Raw genomic sequence first — 15,852 nt, 5'->3', positions numbered from 1 at the left:
ATTTGCTGGCACCAGCATTCTGCATACAATCGCCTGATTATCAAAATAAATTAATAAAATGAGCTGGAGGCCCTTTTTTTAATCGTTCAAGCATGAATAAAGACACTAATACTGAAAGTCGCGCCTGCCTCACGCCCCCCCTGACACCCCACCCAGTCCCCCCAGGGGGGCTCGCCCCACCATTTGAGAAGCACTGAGTTAGTACAAGAATTATGTCGACACATCTTCTGGACTTTGTTGTTAACAGCTCACAATAATCTCCTTGAGTGTTTTACTATTTTAGCTTGCAATTTGTTTGTAGAACCTGCCTGATATATTTTCCTTTGCACCTCAAGGACTAGGTTTTTGTTTTAATAATTCCTTATTAAAAAAGATCATTCAAGCAGCATGTTATGGAGAATATATTGTAGGGGTGGGGATGGGGGGCAACAAGAGGGAAATTGCATTATTCTGAGGGTAATAGCTCGCATCAACATATTGGAAAAAAAATAACTATGAACGAGTTAATTTTTGGAACTGAATTATGGACTATGAACTGAACTCGTTCATTTTAAAATTTGTGAACTCAACTTTGAACTAGTTCATGTAGAAAGTGAACTTTCCCAACACTGATCAGAAGGTTGCAGGTTCAGTTCCCATCTCTGCCTACCTAAATGCCGAATTGCCCTTGGGCAAGACACTGAACCCCAGACTGCCTGTGTGTATGCAGTGAGATTGAGTGAGCGGTGGCGGTCAGAGGGACTGATGGAGCAAAATTGCAGCCTCGCTTCCGTCAGTCTGTCCCAGGGCAGGTGTGGCCATCAAGTATGGAGGAATGAATAATGCAATGTAAAAGTGCGTTTGAGTGTCCAGAAAAGTGCTATATAAAACCAATGCATGGATTTGATTGTCATAAACCCAGTTTCAGTGTTTGCCTCATGGAAGTTGGCTAATATGAAATCAATATGTCATATATGATAGTGTATGCTGGGACTGACTGACTGTCATTGTTCAGGGTTCATTGTCTGTCACTGATTTGACTCTTAACATTACCAGAGCATTACTATAACAATTTATTTTTTATTTTTTTTGTATTGCTGCAACATTACTGCATTTTCTAAAATCGGAAGATAGGTGTATAATCATGTTTTTCTTTGCAGGAGCAATTAAAAAAGTCGTTTTGGCTCCAAATATTGAGACAGAGGAATCATTACAACTTCCTGTCCATGAAGCCCCTGGACCATCCCATTCCTCAGGACCTCCTCCTGACCAGGAAGCAACAGAGCCCATGGTCACTGCCTGTTTTTGGTAAACTAGTATGAGGTGAAAAATAAAATAAAGTAAAAAAAACTTGCCAACCATGCCTTCCTGAGGCATGACATGACTCCTCTGGAGCTTCCCACTGTCATCCACAAAAGTTGTTTGGAGGAACTGCATCTCAATCTATGGATTGCCCTGAGATTGGCCTGCCCTCTTTCTGTGACTGTACCCTCAGCAGAGAGGAGCTTCTCAAAGCTGAAGCTCATCAAAACCTACCTACAATCATCAACGGGGCAGGATCACCTTCCAAGTATTACAACAATCGGCCTCAACCATCAGATGGACAAGCAACTGTCATATGAGGACATAATTGATGACTTTGCAAAAGTCTCTACAATCTCCAGTTGATCCAGAACAGTGCAGCTGGATCCTACTCAGAGTAAGAAAGCACAAACACGTCACCCCAATACTCTTTCTCTTACTCTCGCACACTTTAAGGGCTTCCCATTATGACCAAAACAAACTACAAGTTGTGCCCTTTATGCATCAATGCCTTTATGAAAATGCTCCTTAACTCAAAGAAATGCTCATTTAACAAACCCCAATCCAGAACACATGCTCTGCACACCAACACCACCTCCAACCTGGGAGGGCCAACATCCTGCATGTTTCGAGGTCTCTCCCAGTTCCAACAGATCCAAGTAGCTTCTTTACAAGCTTGATGATGACATTGTCATTAGAAATAGAAAGCCTTTATTGTCATTATTCAATGTGGAGTGGAGTTGCTCCTCTCACAAATAAAAGAAAGAATAGTGCAAAATGACAAAAGGTTCCAGATGTTTCGCAGTGAATTTTGAGTTGCTTGTGATGTGCGGAATGTGTGCGAATCATTGAATGGGGAAATTTAGGTTGTTCATGGCTCTGGAAAATAAACTTTTTGAATCTGCTTGTCTTTCCTTTGTTACACCTGTAGGAACAGGTCAAACAGGTGCTAACCAGAGTGTCGCTGTCCTTGGTAATGTTTTGTGCTCCACTGAGGCATTTGGAGATGTAAATGTCCATCAGGGACACAGGGCAATGCTGCTGCTGTGATTACGCCTCTCTCAGCCAGGAGGTCTGGGTTACAATATTGGCTAGGAGTTTCTTTGTGGAGTTTGCATGTTCTCCCTGTGTGTGGGCTTCCTCTGGGTATTCCACTTTCCTCCCACAGTCAAATCTCTCTCTCTCTCTCTCTCTCTCTCTCTCTCTCTCTCTCGCCTCAAAAAGTACCTGCTAATGTTACATATTGAAGACGTACATATACATATTAATGTAACAATAAAAAAAACATGCATGTGAATAGGTATTAGCATCACATCGCAAATAGGCTTCAAAATAACCTCAAACAATAGTAATACAAGTGGCATTTTCAAGAATATTAATGTTTTGAATTCCCTCACCACCTTATATTACATGTCTAATTACTCAGCATTCCAATGTTGCACTTCTCAACTACCCCTGTCTCTTAAACATGTGCATGCTCATCAAATTACATCAGTTCAGAGTAATTATTCTTTATTTCAATGGTAATACATACATGGAACTAGTATATAACTTTTTTGGGCATTTGAATAGGTTTACATAAAGAAACACAATTAAAGAAAGAAATATAATGCAGAATTTTTGGAAATGGCAGTTTATTTATTTTGCCAAAAATATGACAATAGTTTAAGAATGCCTCAATATGCTTTATTATAAAACTCTGAAATGAACAAATGTTATTATGGATATGGATAAATACGAGAACGCTTTTCTAATTATTTTTCCATGTACTTACACATGAAATGTGATGGAAAAGCGATTTGTACAGCAAACTTTACTATCTTGTTATGTTGCTCAATGTTGTTTTGCCACTACCTGAAATCAGAGCTCATTGACTGCCTCAAATAGTTTTATGCCCTGTCTAGAGTTTATACATGTCTATGGTGGATACCTTGACTTTGCCCGACTTTGCTTCAGTCCACTCACCTGTATAAATGAGTACCAGCATATCCTGAGGAGTAACTGCGATGGACCAGTGTCTCATCCAGGTGCAATTATTAACGCTAACACGCTTTGCACTACTGAAACTGGAGATAAGCACCAGCCGAATAAGCTCCCATGGCTTGGAATAGGTTTAGTAAGTACTACTACTAGTCATAGATAAGGGCAAGCCCATCGATAATGAGGCTAGAAAAAAATTATAAATATATATATACGCATACGACAAACTTGCATGCAGTCAATAAGAATGGTCTCTTGGTGCCGCTGTGGACCAGTGTACAGAATAGATGTGCAGACATATCCAGCCACTCCTTCTGCATAATTTCTGTACATTTGGAGATGAGTCCCTTTATGCGACGGCATTAGAAGAAGTCGTCACTGCTTAGTTGTTGGATCTCATGTCTGTGTTTTTCATTATTTTGTTTTTGTTTGAGACCGTATTTTTGTAGGAACACGGGAGTTGTGTTTTTTCCCCCAGGATGGGAGACAAAAGATTCTCAGCGCTCGGGCCGATCATCTGCTTTGCTTTCTTAATCGTAATGATGCGCCTCGTCGACGGAGATCTGAGTTATTCTTTTCCCGAAGAGATGAAGCAGCAATCTGTGATTGGAAATATTGCAAAAGATATCGGCCTTGATATGAAAGCCTTGTCTTTTCGGAAAGCCCGTGTGGATTTGGTTGGAACTCGGAGACGCTACTGTGACATTAATTTAAATACCGGGGATTTGATCACACTGGAAAGAATTGACCGGGAGAGCCTTTGTGGAAAGAAACCGTCTTGTGTTGTTATTATGGATCTGTTGTTAGAAAATCCTTTGGAGCTTCATCGTATAAACCTTCATATTCAGGATGTGAACGACAACCCACCAAGATTTAAAAACAATTTGATCGACATGGAGATACGTGAATCCGCAGATAAGGGTAACCGCTTCTCCATCGAAGAGGCCCATGACGCAGACGTAGGTCAAAATGCAGTTCAGAGGTACAGTCTTAAAAAAAATGACTATTTTATCCTCGCTGTAGACAGCAACCGAGTTGAACTGGCGCTTGAGAAAAACTTAGATCGAGAAAAACAGAAGGAAATCAATTTACTCCTCACAGCTCTAGATGGCGGCTCTCCTCAGAGATCAGGTACTGTCGTCATACACATCACGGTGTTGGATGCCAATGATAACGCTCCAGTGTTCAGCCAGACCGTTTATAAAGTCAGTCTTCCTGAAAACTCTCCACCAGATACTGTGGTGGTTCGTGTCAGTGCGACTGATGCAGATGAAGGACTAAATGGAGATGTCACATATGATTTCGGTCACGTGTCTGACGACGACGTGAATATTTTTTCAATTGATCGCAAAACAGGAGAAATTAAAGTGACAGGTGACATTGATTTTGAAGACAGAAGTTCATTTGAAATTAGAGTGAACGCGAAAGACGGCTTAGGACTTACCTCATACGCTAAAGTTTTTGTAGATGTTACTGACATGAATGATAATGAACCCATGGTAGACGTAAAGTCTCTGTCTTACCTCATACCGGAGAACATCCCACCTGGTACTGAGGTGGGCATCATCAATGTGCAGGACAGAGACTCTGAGAATAATGGACAGGTCCGCTGCTCCCTCCAGCAGGGTGTCCCTTTTAAGTTAGTTCCTTCTATTAAAAACTATTATTCTCTGGTGAGCACAGGGCAACTGGACCGTGAATTGGTGTCTGATTACAACATTACAATCACTGCCACTGACGAGGGCTCTCCACCTCTGTCCTCCTCTAAAACTGTTCATTTATCTGTAGCTGACATCAACGACAACCCACCTGTGTTTGATGAAGAGTCGTACAGCGCATATGTGAGTGAAAATAACAAACCCGGCTCCACTTTATGTTCCGTTGCTGCTCGAGACCCTGACTGGAGACAAAACGGAACCGTGATTTATTCTCTGTTAGCTGGAGAGGTGAACGGTGCCCCGGTGACCTCGTATCTGTCTGTGAACGGAGACACCGGGGTGATCCACGCTGTGAGGTCGTTTGATTACGAACAGTTGAGGAGTTTCAACGTGCAGGTGATGGCCAGAGACAACGGTTCTCCTCCACTGAGCAGCAACGTGACAGTCAGTGTGTTCATATCAGATATGAATGACAACGCTCCTCAGATCTTGTACCCCGCCCCGGAGGGCAACTCCTTCATGACCGAGCTGGTCCCCAAAGCTGCACACGGAGGTTCTCTGGTGTCCAAAGTGATCGCAGTGGACGCGGACTCCGGACAGAATGCGTGGCTGTCCTATCAGGTAGTGAAATCCACTGATCCGGGACTTTTCACTATCGGTGTCCACAGTGGAGAGATCAGGACACAACGGGACATTTCTGAATCTGACAGCATGAAACAGAACCTGATAGTGTCAGTGAAAGACAACGGACAGCCCTCTCTGTCTGCCACCTGCTCCATGTATTTACTTATTTCTGATAACTTGGCTGAGGTTCCTGAGCTGAAGGACATTTCTTATGATGAGAAGAACTCCAAGCTAACTTCATACCTGATCATCGCGCTGGTGTCCGTGTCCACCTTTTTTCTGACTTTCATTATCATCATCCTGGGAGTGAGGTTTTGTCGCAGGAGAAAGCCCAGACTGTTGTTTGATGGAGCAGTGGCCATCCCCAGTGCTTATCTCCCTCCAAATTACGCAGATGTTGACGGCACAGGAACTTTACGCAGCACTTACAATTATGACGCCTACCTGACAACAGGATCTCGAACCAGTGACTTCAAGTTTGTGAGCTCTTACAATGACAACACGCTGCCTGCTGACCAGACTCTGAGGAAAAGTCCATCAGACTTTGCTGACGTTTTTGGAAATGACGGCAGTTCTCCTGAGGTAGGATATATTCATCTCCATATATATCTCTCAACGGCGGATATTGTGTCATCACTATGGAAGTCAATACACCCAGCCATTTCTTCAGCTCGAGCCACCTTCATACGAAGGAATATCTACGTAGCATTATCGTGTAATTGCATTAATTTCAACAGTATATACCACGTCAATGTTAGCATTTGTTTTCATATGTCATTAATGTTTTGCCCAATCATAACTTCACCCAAAATCTAATTCTGTGAAATACTGAAACAAAAACAACAAAAAAAAGAATTGAAACCCTTATGAATTAAGAATGGATTTGCATTTTACGTTTTGATCAGGTGTCTGATTTTTCAAATGACAACAAAATATCTTATTATGTACATAAGTTGAAATGACTCCACTTGTTAAATGTATCTAGAGTTCTTCCAACCTATTGTTATTACTTCCAAACATGTTAGCATTTAAATGAACAAGTCTGAATGACCAATTCCCTATGCGTCCAGTATTTGACCATATATAGTCTTATACGTTACAAATATTACTGAGTCAACAAAAATAATGTATTTTGATTTTCATACATTCACGAAAGTGATTTAGACGGGCATGCTCGGATAGAGAATGGTTCAGTCTTTGGCTTGCCATTGTAGCACTGTCCATGGTCCTGATTATTTTTTTGTTTGCTGAGCGCTTGAAGATTGAAGCTGATTGCTTCCATTTACAGTATACTACACTACAATTAGCTACGTCAGTGTTGATGTTTTTGACAAGTTTCAGACGTCATCTGTAATAGAGGTTGTTTATATGCGATATGTCTAATAAAGCTCGGGGCGTCGCTGTTCACTCGCAGATAGGAAGGAGGTTATTTCTCCACCCACAGCAAAAATAGTAATCATATAGAAACCGAGGGTAGCCATTGTTGGAAAAGCATCTGAGCGATACGTTCTATTTCCAACAAGAAAAAAAAAATCTTATCTATAGAGTTTCCCCTTTTCTCTGGCACTATGGCGCTGACAGGACGAACTTGGTTGGTTTCTCTGAGCTACTTCATTGTCTTTTTCCACCTCACCACGGGGGACATGAGCTACTCCGTTCCGGAGGAGATGAGACCAGGGTCGATTGTTGGAAATATTGCGAAGGATCTGGGTCTGGAAGTGGGGCAGTTATCCGCCCGTAAAGTCCGTATCGATGTTGAAGGAAAGTACCAACATTACTGTCACATTGATCTCAAAACGGAGAATTTGATCATGAAAGAAAGGATTGACAGAGAGGAGCTGTGCGGGGAGAAGGTTTCGTGCATGCTGACATTTGAATTAGTGCTAGAAAACCCTTTGGAGCTGCACCGCATTTCTGTGCTCATTCAGGATGTAAACGACAATTCACCAATTTTCCCGAAAGATCTATTTAAATTAGAAATCAGAGAATCAGCTGACAGAGGAGCTCGATATAGTCTTATAGAAGCTCACGATGCCGACATCGGACAAAACACAGTTAAAGACTATAGTTTACAAAAGAACGAGCATTTTGTTCTGTCTGTAAAAGGTGGCGCGGATGGATCTCAAACCGTCGAGCTGGTTTTAGACAAAGAGTTAGACCGTGAAAAACAGCAAGAATTAAATCTTGTGTTGACTGCAGTTGATGGTGGAAATCCACAGAAATCAGGGACTGCTATTCTACTTGTGAGTGTGCTGGATGCCAATGATAATGCACCTGTGTTTGATCAGGCTATATATCAAGCGAGTCTACCGGAAAATTCTTCAGTTGATACAGTAGTATTAACTGTCAGCGCCACCGACGCAGATGAGGGAATCAATGGGGAGGTGACTTATGAGTTTAGTCGCATTTCAGAAAAAGCCAAGAAGGTTTTCAACCTCAACAGTAAAACTGGGGAAATAAAAATCATCGGTACTCTTGATTTCGAAAGTGATAGTAAATTTGAAATGCGCATTTATGCTAAAGATGGATATGGTCTTTTTTCAAATTCTAAAGTCGCAGTTGATATTACTGATGTCAACGACAATGTCCCGGTGATATATATGAAATCAACAATTAATCCCATACCTGAGAATATCCCACCTGGTACAGAGGTGGGTATCATTAATGTTCAGGATGAAGACTCTGATAGTAATGGACAAGTCCGCTGCTTTCTCCAGCAGGGTGTCCCTTTTAAGTTAGTTCCTTCTATTAAAAACTATTATTCTCTGGTGAGCACAGGGCAACTGGACCGCGAAGGGATTTCTGATTACAACATTACAATCACTGCCACTGACGAGGGCTCTCCACCTCTGTCCTCTTCTAAAACTGTTAATTTATCTGTAGCTGACATCAACGACAACCCACCTGTGTTTGAGGAAGAGTCGTACAGCGCATCTGTGAGTGAAAATAACAAACCTGGCTCCACTTTATGTTCCGTTGCTGCTCGAGACCCTGACTGGAGACAAAACGGTACCGTGATTTTCTCTCTGTTATCTGGAGAGGTGAACGGTGCCCCTGTGTCCTCGTATCTGTCTGTGAACGGAGACACGGGGGTGATCCACGCTGTGAGGTCGTTTGATTATGAACAGTTGAGGAGTTTCAAAGTGCAGGTGATGGCCAGAGACAACGGTTCTCCTCCACTGAGCAGCAACGTAACAGTCAGTGTGTTCATATCAGATGTGAATGACAACGCTCCTCAGATCTTGTACCCCGCCCCGGAGGGCAACTCCTTCATGACCGAGCTGGTCCCCAAAGCTGCACACGGAGGTTCTCTGGTGTCCAAAGTGATCGCAGTGGACGCGGACTCCGGACAGAATGCGTGGCTGTCCTATCAGATAGTGAAATCCACTGATCCGGGACTTTTCACTATCGGTGTCCACAGTGGAGAGATCAGGACACAACGGGACATTTCTGAATCTGACAGCATGAAACAGAACCTGATTGTGTCAGTGAAAGACAACGGACAGCCCTCTCTGTCTGCCACCTGCTCCATGTATTTACTTATTTCTGATAACTTGGCTGAGGTTCCTGAGCTGAAGGACATTTCTTATGATGAGAAGAACTCCAAGCTGACTTCATACCTGATCATTGCGCTGGTGTCTGTGTCCACCTTTTTTCTGACTTTCATTATCATCATCCTGGGAGTGAGATTTTGTCGCAGGAGAAAGCCCAGACTGTTGTTTGATGGAGCAGTGGCCATCCCCAGCGCTTATCTCCCTCCAAATTACGCAGATGTTGACGGCACAGGAACTTTACGCAGCACTTACAATTATGACGCCTACCTGACAACAGGATCTCGAACCAGTGACTTCAAGTTTGTGAGTTCTTACAATGACAACACGCTGCCTGCTGACCAGACTCTGAGGAAAAGTTCATCAGACTTTGCTGATGTTTTTGGAAATGACGACAGTTCTCCTGAGGTAGGAAACATTCCTCTTCATAAATGTCTCTCAACGGCGTATATCCTAATGTGACATTACTATGAAAGTCAATACCCCCATCCATTTATTCAGCGCGAGCCACCTTCATACAAAGGAATATGAGGTTTACGTAGCATTATCGTTTGTTCACATTAATTTTAAAATGATATACCACGTCAACGTTTGCATTTATTTTAATATGTCATGGATATTTAAAGCAACCATAACTTCTCCCAAAATCTAATTCTGTGAAATGCTGAAACAATCAAACAAACAAAAAAATTAAAAGCTTATGAATTAAGAATGCGATTTACATGTTAAGTTTTGATCAGGTGTCTGATTTTTCAAATGACAACACAATATATTATCATATATATGTGTTGAAATGACTCCACTTGTTAAATGTATCTAGAATACTTCCGACACGTTGTTATTACTTCCAAACATGTTAGCATTTAAATGAACAAGTCTGAATGACCAATTCCTTGTGTCCAGTATTTGACCATATATAATCTGATACGTTACAAATAATACTGCGTCAACATAAATAATATATTTTGATTTTCATACATTCACGAAAGTGATTTAGACGGGCATGCTCGGCTAGAGAATGATTCAGTCTTTGGCTTGCCATTGCAGCACTGTCCATGGTCCTGATTATTTTATTTGTTTACTGAGCGCTTGAAGATTGAAGCTGATTGCTGATATATATATATATGACCACCCCCCCCCCCCCCCACACACACACACACACACGCACACACACACACAAGCAAACAAACACACACAATGACAGAAATAAGATTAAATAATGCTCAATTTGATCTAAATAAATGGAAGTCACTCCACTTGTTAAATGTATTATTTGGCTCCAAAAAGTGTTGCCCTTTTTCAGAGCGCATGTCTGAATTACCAGTCTCATAGGTAGTATTTGACTTCACATAATCTGATACATTACAAATTTCACTGCAGCCCTAGAAATGATATGTCTCAATTTGCATAGATTTATGAAATTGATTTACACCGGGCAGGCGCGATATAGTTTTTAAATCTTTTGACATACCGTTTCAACATTGCCCATGCTTCTGATTGGTTTCTATTGGAAATCTATTGAGTGAGCTACTTCAATGTTGAAGAATGAAATGTTGATGTGTATTTGTTATTTGTCGAAGAAAACTCAGGGTGTCGCTGTTCACTCGCAGATAAGAACACGGTCTTTTCTGTCTTTTCTCCACCCACAGTAAAAAATGGCATTGTATGGAAACTAAGGGCAGCCATTATTGGGAAAGCAACCGAGCTCTTCATTGTGTTTACAACTAGAAAAAATATTTTCTGTTTCGTTTTGGATTTTTTTTACTTAATAGCTCGGGAACCATGGAAGGGCGATCTTGGCTCATTCATTCATGCTATTTGGTTGTCTTTTTCCACATCACCACGGCGGACCTGAGCTATTCCGTCCCAGAGGAGATGAGGCCAGGATCTATTGTTGGAAATATTGCGAAGGATCTTGGACTTCAAGTGGATACATTATCCGCCCGTAAAGCCCGTATCGATGCTGAAGAAAACTACCAGCCTTACTGTGACATTGATCTTAAAACTGGGAATTTGGTTATGAAAGGAAGGATTGACAGAGAGGAGCTGTGCGCGGAGAAGGTTTCGTGCATGCTTAAATTTGAATTAGTCCTAGAACACCCTTTGGTGTTGCACCGCATTTCTGTGCTCGTTCAGGATGTTAACGACAATGCACCCGTTTTTCCGAAAGATCTATTTAAATTAGAAATCAGAGAATCAGCTGACAGAGGAGCTCGATATAGTCTTATTGAAGCTCACGATGCCGACATCGGACAAAACACAGTTAAAGACTATAGTTTACAAAAGAACGAGCATTTTGTTCTGTCTGTAAAAGGTGGAGCGGACGGATCTGAAACCCTCGAACTGGTGTTAGACAAAGAGTTAGACCGTGAAAAACAGCACGATTTAAATATGGTGTTGACTGCAGTTGATGGTGGAAATCCACATAAGTCAGGGACTGCTATTATACATGTGAAAGTGCTGGATGCCAATGATAATGCACCGGTGTTTGACCAGGCTGTATATAAAGCGAGTCTACCAGAAAATTCCCCGGTGGATACCGTGGTATTAACTGTCAGCGCCAGTGATGCAGACGAGGGAGTCAATGGGGAGGTGACTTATGAGTTTAGTCGCATTTCAGAGAAGGCTAAGAAGGTGTTCACACTAAACAGTAAAACTGGGGAAATAAAAGTAGTCGGAGCTCTTGATTTCGAGATTGATAATAAATATGAAATGCGCATTTATGCTAAAGATGATTATGGTCTTTTTTCAAATTCTAAAGTAACAGTTGATATTATTGACGTTAATGACAATGCCCCAGGAATATACATTAAATCACTGAGGAGTCCCATACCAGAGAACACCCCACCTGGTACAGAGGTGGGAATCATTAATGTGCAGGACAGAGACTCTGATAATAATGGACAGGTCCGTTGCTCCCTCCAGCAGGGTGTCCCTTTTAAGTTAGTTCCTTCTATTAAAAACTATTATTCTCTGGTGAACACAGGACAACTGGACCGTGAAGTGGTGTCTGATTACAACATTACAATCACTGCCACTGACGAGGGCTCTCCACCTCTGTCCTCTTCTATAACTGTACATTTATCTGTAGCTGACATCAACGACAACCCACCTGTTTTTGAGGAAGAGTCGTACAGCGCATATGTGAGTGAAAACAACAAACCTGGCTCCACTTTATGTTCCGTTGCTGCTCGAGACCCTGACTGGAGACAAAACGGTACCGTGATTTTCTCTCTGTTATCTGGAGAGGTGAACGGTGCCCCTGTGTCCTCGTATCTGTCTGTGAACGGAGACACGGGGGTGATCCACGCTGTGAGGTCGTTTGATTATGAACAGTTGAGGAGTTTCAAAGTGCAGGTGATGGCCAGAGACAATGGTTCTCCTCCACTGAGCAGCAACGTGACAGTCAGCGTGTTCATATCAGATGTGAATGACAACGCTCCTCAGATCTTGTACCCCGCCCCGGAGGGCAACTCCTTCATGACCGAGCTGGTCCCCAAAGCTGCACACGGAGGTTCTCTGGTGTCCAAAGTGATCGCTGTGGACGCGGACTCCGGACAGAACGCGTGGCTGTCCTATCAGATAGCGAAATTGACTGATCCGGGACTTTTCACAATCGGTGTCCACAGTGGAGAGATCAGGACACAGCGGGACATTTCTGAATCTGACAGCATGAAACAGAACCTGATAGTGTCAGTGAAAGACAACGGACAGCCCTCTCTGTCTGCCACCTGCTCCATGTATTTACTTATTTCTGATAACTTGGCTGAGGTTCCTGAGCTGAAGGACATTTCTTATGATGAGAAGAACTCCAAGCTGACTTCATACCTGATCATCGCGCTGGTGTCTGTGTCCACCTTTTTTCTGACTTTCATTATCATCATCCTGGGAGTGAGATTTTGTCGCAGGAGAAAGCCCAGACTGTTGTTTGATGGAGCAGTGGCCATCCCCAGTGCTTATCTCCCTCCGAATTATGCAGATGTTGACGGCACAGGAACTTTACGCAGCACTTACAATTATGACGCTTACCTGACAACAGGATCTCGAACCAGTGACTTTAAGTTTGTGAGCTCTTACAATGACAACACTCTTCCTGCCGACCAAACTCTGAGGAAAAGTCCATCAGACTTTGATGACGCTTTTGAAAACCGTGACAGTTCTCCCGAGGTAAGATACATTCCTCTTCATAGTTCTTGTTGTTTTTTCGGGATTGTGTCGCAATAATGATGCGTGTTTTATCGTCTTTCATGTTGTATGCTTTTATGATATGTTGCTTATCTTTAACTTTTGGCGTGCTATTTAAAACGGGATTCATGCCTGATAAGCTATATACTTTGCATGTTTAGTTTAAAGGAAGTTTATACAGGTGAACGGTCAAGTTGCACACATTACTTTATTGACGACTTTTAAATATTGTCAAGTCATTAAAAACAAAATAATTACTTTCGGGAAAAATAAATACAAAAAACATGTACATCCATCTGGAATCATTGGATATTTTATTTCAGTTCTCTCTATTTGTCTTTCTGTTCTTAATTTTCCAGCGAATCTATATTTCCATAGTGTTGTCCCTCCATCCACCTTAATACATATACATACATATAGTTTTTTTTCTGAATATCTAAATGCTTTACAAAGTGTGATTTACATGACATTATCTTTTCGACACATTTTTTTTCTTTTTTTTTTTTTTTAAGTAAGAGCATGCCAAGCGCTTGCGGAACAAACCAGAGCCGGGTCGGGGGCGGGGCACATGACCATGTCCTTTAAACCGAAGTAATAAAGCTCATCATAATTTACAAGATGCATATGTCCGTAAAGGGGGTCTTACACGATTCAGCACCACGAAGAGCAACCATGCCATTTTGAAGTCCATCAAACGGACATGAACTATAACAAGCCAAGAAAACAACAAAAACCATTAGGCTACATGGCCCCTAATAATAAAACAATACAAATCCAAAGCTGTTCAGCACCGCGGATAGCGACAACATAATTTTGACATCGACTTTAACTATTTCAACTAATGGGAGGCTACCAGCTTATATCAATAGTTATACATTTTAGTTAAACTGGCACAGCGACCCACATGTTCACAGACCAACACAATTTCAATATGAAGTACTATAAGCCTACGCACCACTAGTTGAAGGGCATACCACGAGCCTTGCGCTCCGCGAACTCGTCCACGATGTTCTGTTTGCCCATTTCCTTTGCTCCCTCATTCTCCATTGGAATCATTGCAGTTCAACTCAGTCTCTCCTGTCCCACTGTACTCCTCAAGTGGTTTTTGATGAGTTTTAACTTGGAGAATCAGCGCTCGGAAGTTGCTACGGTGACGGGAAGAGTCAAAAATAAAAAAGAGGGCGGTGCAAACCTCACTGAATGTAGAAGTTACTGCTGGGTGGGTGACGAGTAGCATTTTTGCCAGATCCGCAATAAACTTTTGCTGTGGTGTCTGAGTCACAGCATACCGATACAGTTCAGTTTTATCTGTTTATTAAATGTATGAATTACATGTTTGAACAGGGACTGTGAAACGTTTCAGTGGACTTTGTGTTTTATCCTGTCACTCGAGAGTTGATGGTGGAGGGTGACGAGGAGGTTGTCTCGGAATGCGTCCCGTGCGCATAATTGTACCGCGAGCAGCTTTTTTCAGGATTTACAGCTATAATGTAGAAACATACGAAACTATATCACGTATCACGTATGTATGCTAATAAAATAAGCAATATAAAGTCTATAATTTCTTAATTTCACATGTAACCCATGGAAAATCATGTCAAGTGCAGTTTGTTTTTTGCATGCGACTTTCCCAGAGACTCACATTACGGTAGTTCTTACCGTGTACACACAGTTCAGTTTGTTTGTACGTTATAGCTGCACATCCTAAGACAAGTTGGTGAAACAGAACAGACGTCCCCAGCGACAGCCAGTCAGTGTGCTCTCCCGTGGACGGGACTCGGTTTTTGGCACAACACCTGCGCATCCACAGTGCAGCTTTACTTACGGCTGTTACCGTGCGTAAAGCTGTGCTTTCTCTGAAATTAGACTTTACACACTTTGTCACAATTGATAATCCATCAGTTCTATCCACTGCTCTGTATCATTTGAATATTAAAGTTTGGCATGAGAACATGGTGCTGCAAATTCACTAGTAATGCTCCACTAAAGAAAACATATATACCACTGCAGCCTGGCTGTTTACAATTACACGGATCTATAAGTCTGATATTTGAGGATATTAAATGTATGAGATGAATCTGGCTTTAATTCTCCACCTCACATTCAGCGCTGCCCGGTTCCACGTCTCAAAAATCATAATGCACAAGGTTCAAAGTTTGCTTACCGGCAGGCACACCCCCCAGCCCTCCCCAGCCCAGAGCCGGGGGAGGGGCCCGGCTCCCCCAGGTCCCCGCTCCGAATCGGGCTCTCCGGGGCCCAGACCGGGGGCGTGCTTACCCTCGCAGGCCCTCCCGAAGCTCCGCTCCTGATACCGACTCAATGGACGTATATTTTGGAATAAGCCTTGCATGTTTTAGGCAACCATAACTTGCCAAAGTAGAATTGTCTAAAAAAAAAAATGAACAAAACAAAACGCGAATCAAACACTTACATGCATATCAATTAGGAATGCGATTTACGATGTTTTTCTTTTTATAACTTTATCACATTTCAGATTTTGTCAAGGCACTTCCAAGGTATGGGTATCATTTCCAAAAAAGAATAAAAAATACCCTTTTTTATTATCACATCTC

General features: G+C 42.1%; 2 protein-coding genes across 2 annotated transcripts; both read left to right on the top strand.

Moving 5' to 3' along the window:
• Window positions 1–3,803: 3,803 nt before the first annotated feature.
• Window positions 3,804–6,456, top strand: LOC308134687 (protocadherin gamma-A11-like; the record flags this gene model as incomplete). The annotated part of the gene is made up of 2 exons (XM_080502460.1): window positions 3,804–6,258; window positions 6,449–6,456. The coding sequence occupies 2 exons, from the start codon at window positions 3,804–3,806 to the stop codon at window positions 6,454–6,456; spliced, it is 2,463 nt and encodes an 820-aa protein (XP_080358586.1).
• Window positions 6,457–7,111: 655 nt separating this feature from the next.
• LOC308134686 (protocadherin beta-15-like) lies at window positions 7,112–15,620 on the top strand (the record flags this gene model as incomplete). The annotated part of the gene is made up of 3 exons (XM_080502459.1): window positions 7,112–7,649; window positions 11,409–13,261; window positions 15,450–15,620. The coding sequence occupies 3 exons, from the start codon at window positions 7,112–7,114 to the stop codon at window positions 15,618–15,620; spliced, it is 2,562 nt and encodes an 853-aa protein (XP_080358585.1).
• Window positions 15,621–15,852: the final 232 nt, after the last annotated feature.

This window comes from Blennius ocellaris (genome assembly GCF_963422515.1).
Source record: "Blennius ocellaris genome assembly, chromosome: 9".
NCBI classification, from domain to species: Eukaryota; Metazoa; Chordata; class Actinopteri; order Blenniiformes; family Blenniidae; genus Blennius; species Blennius ocellaris.
Note: the sequence above shows the minus strand (reverse complement) of the source record. Positions and strands in the feature narration are given on the sequence as shown.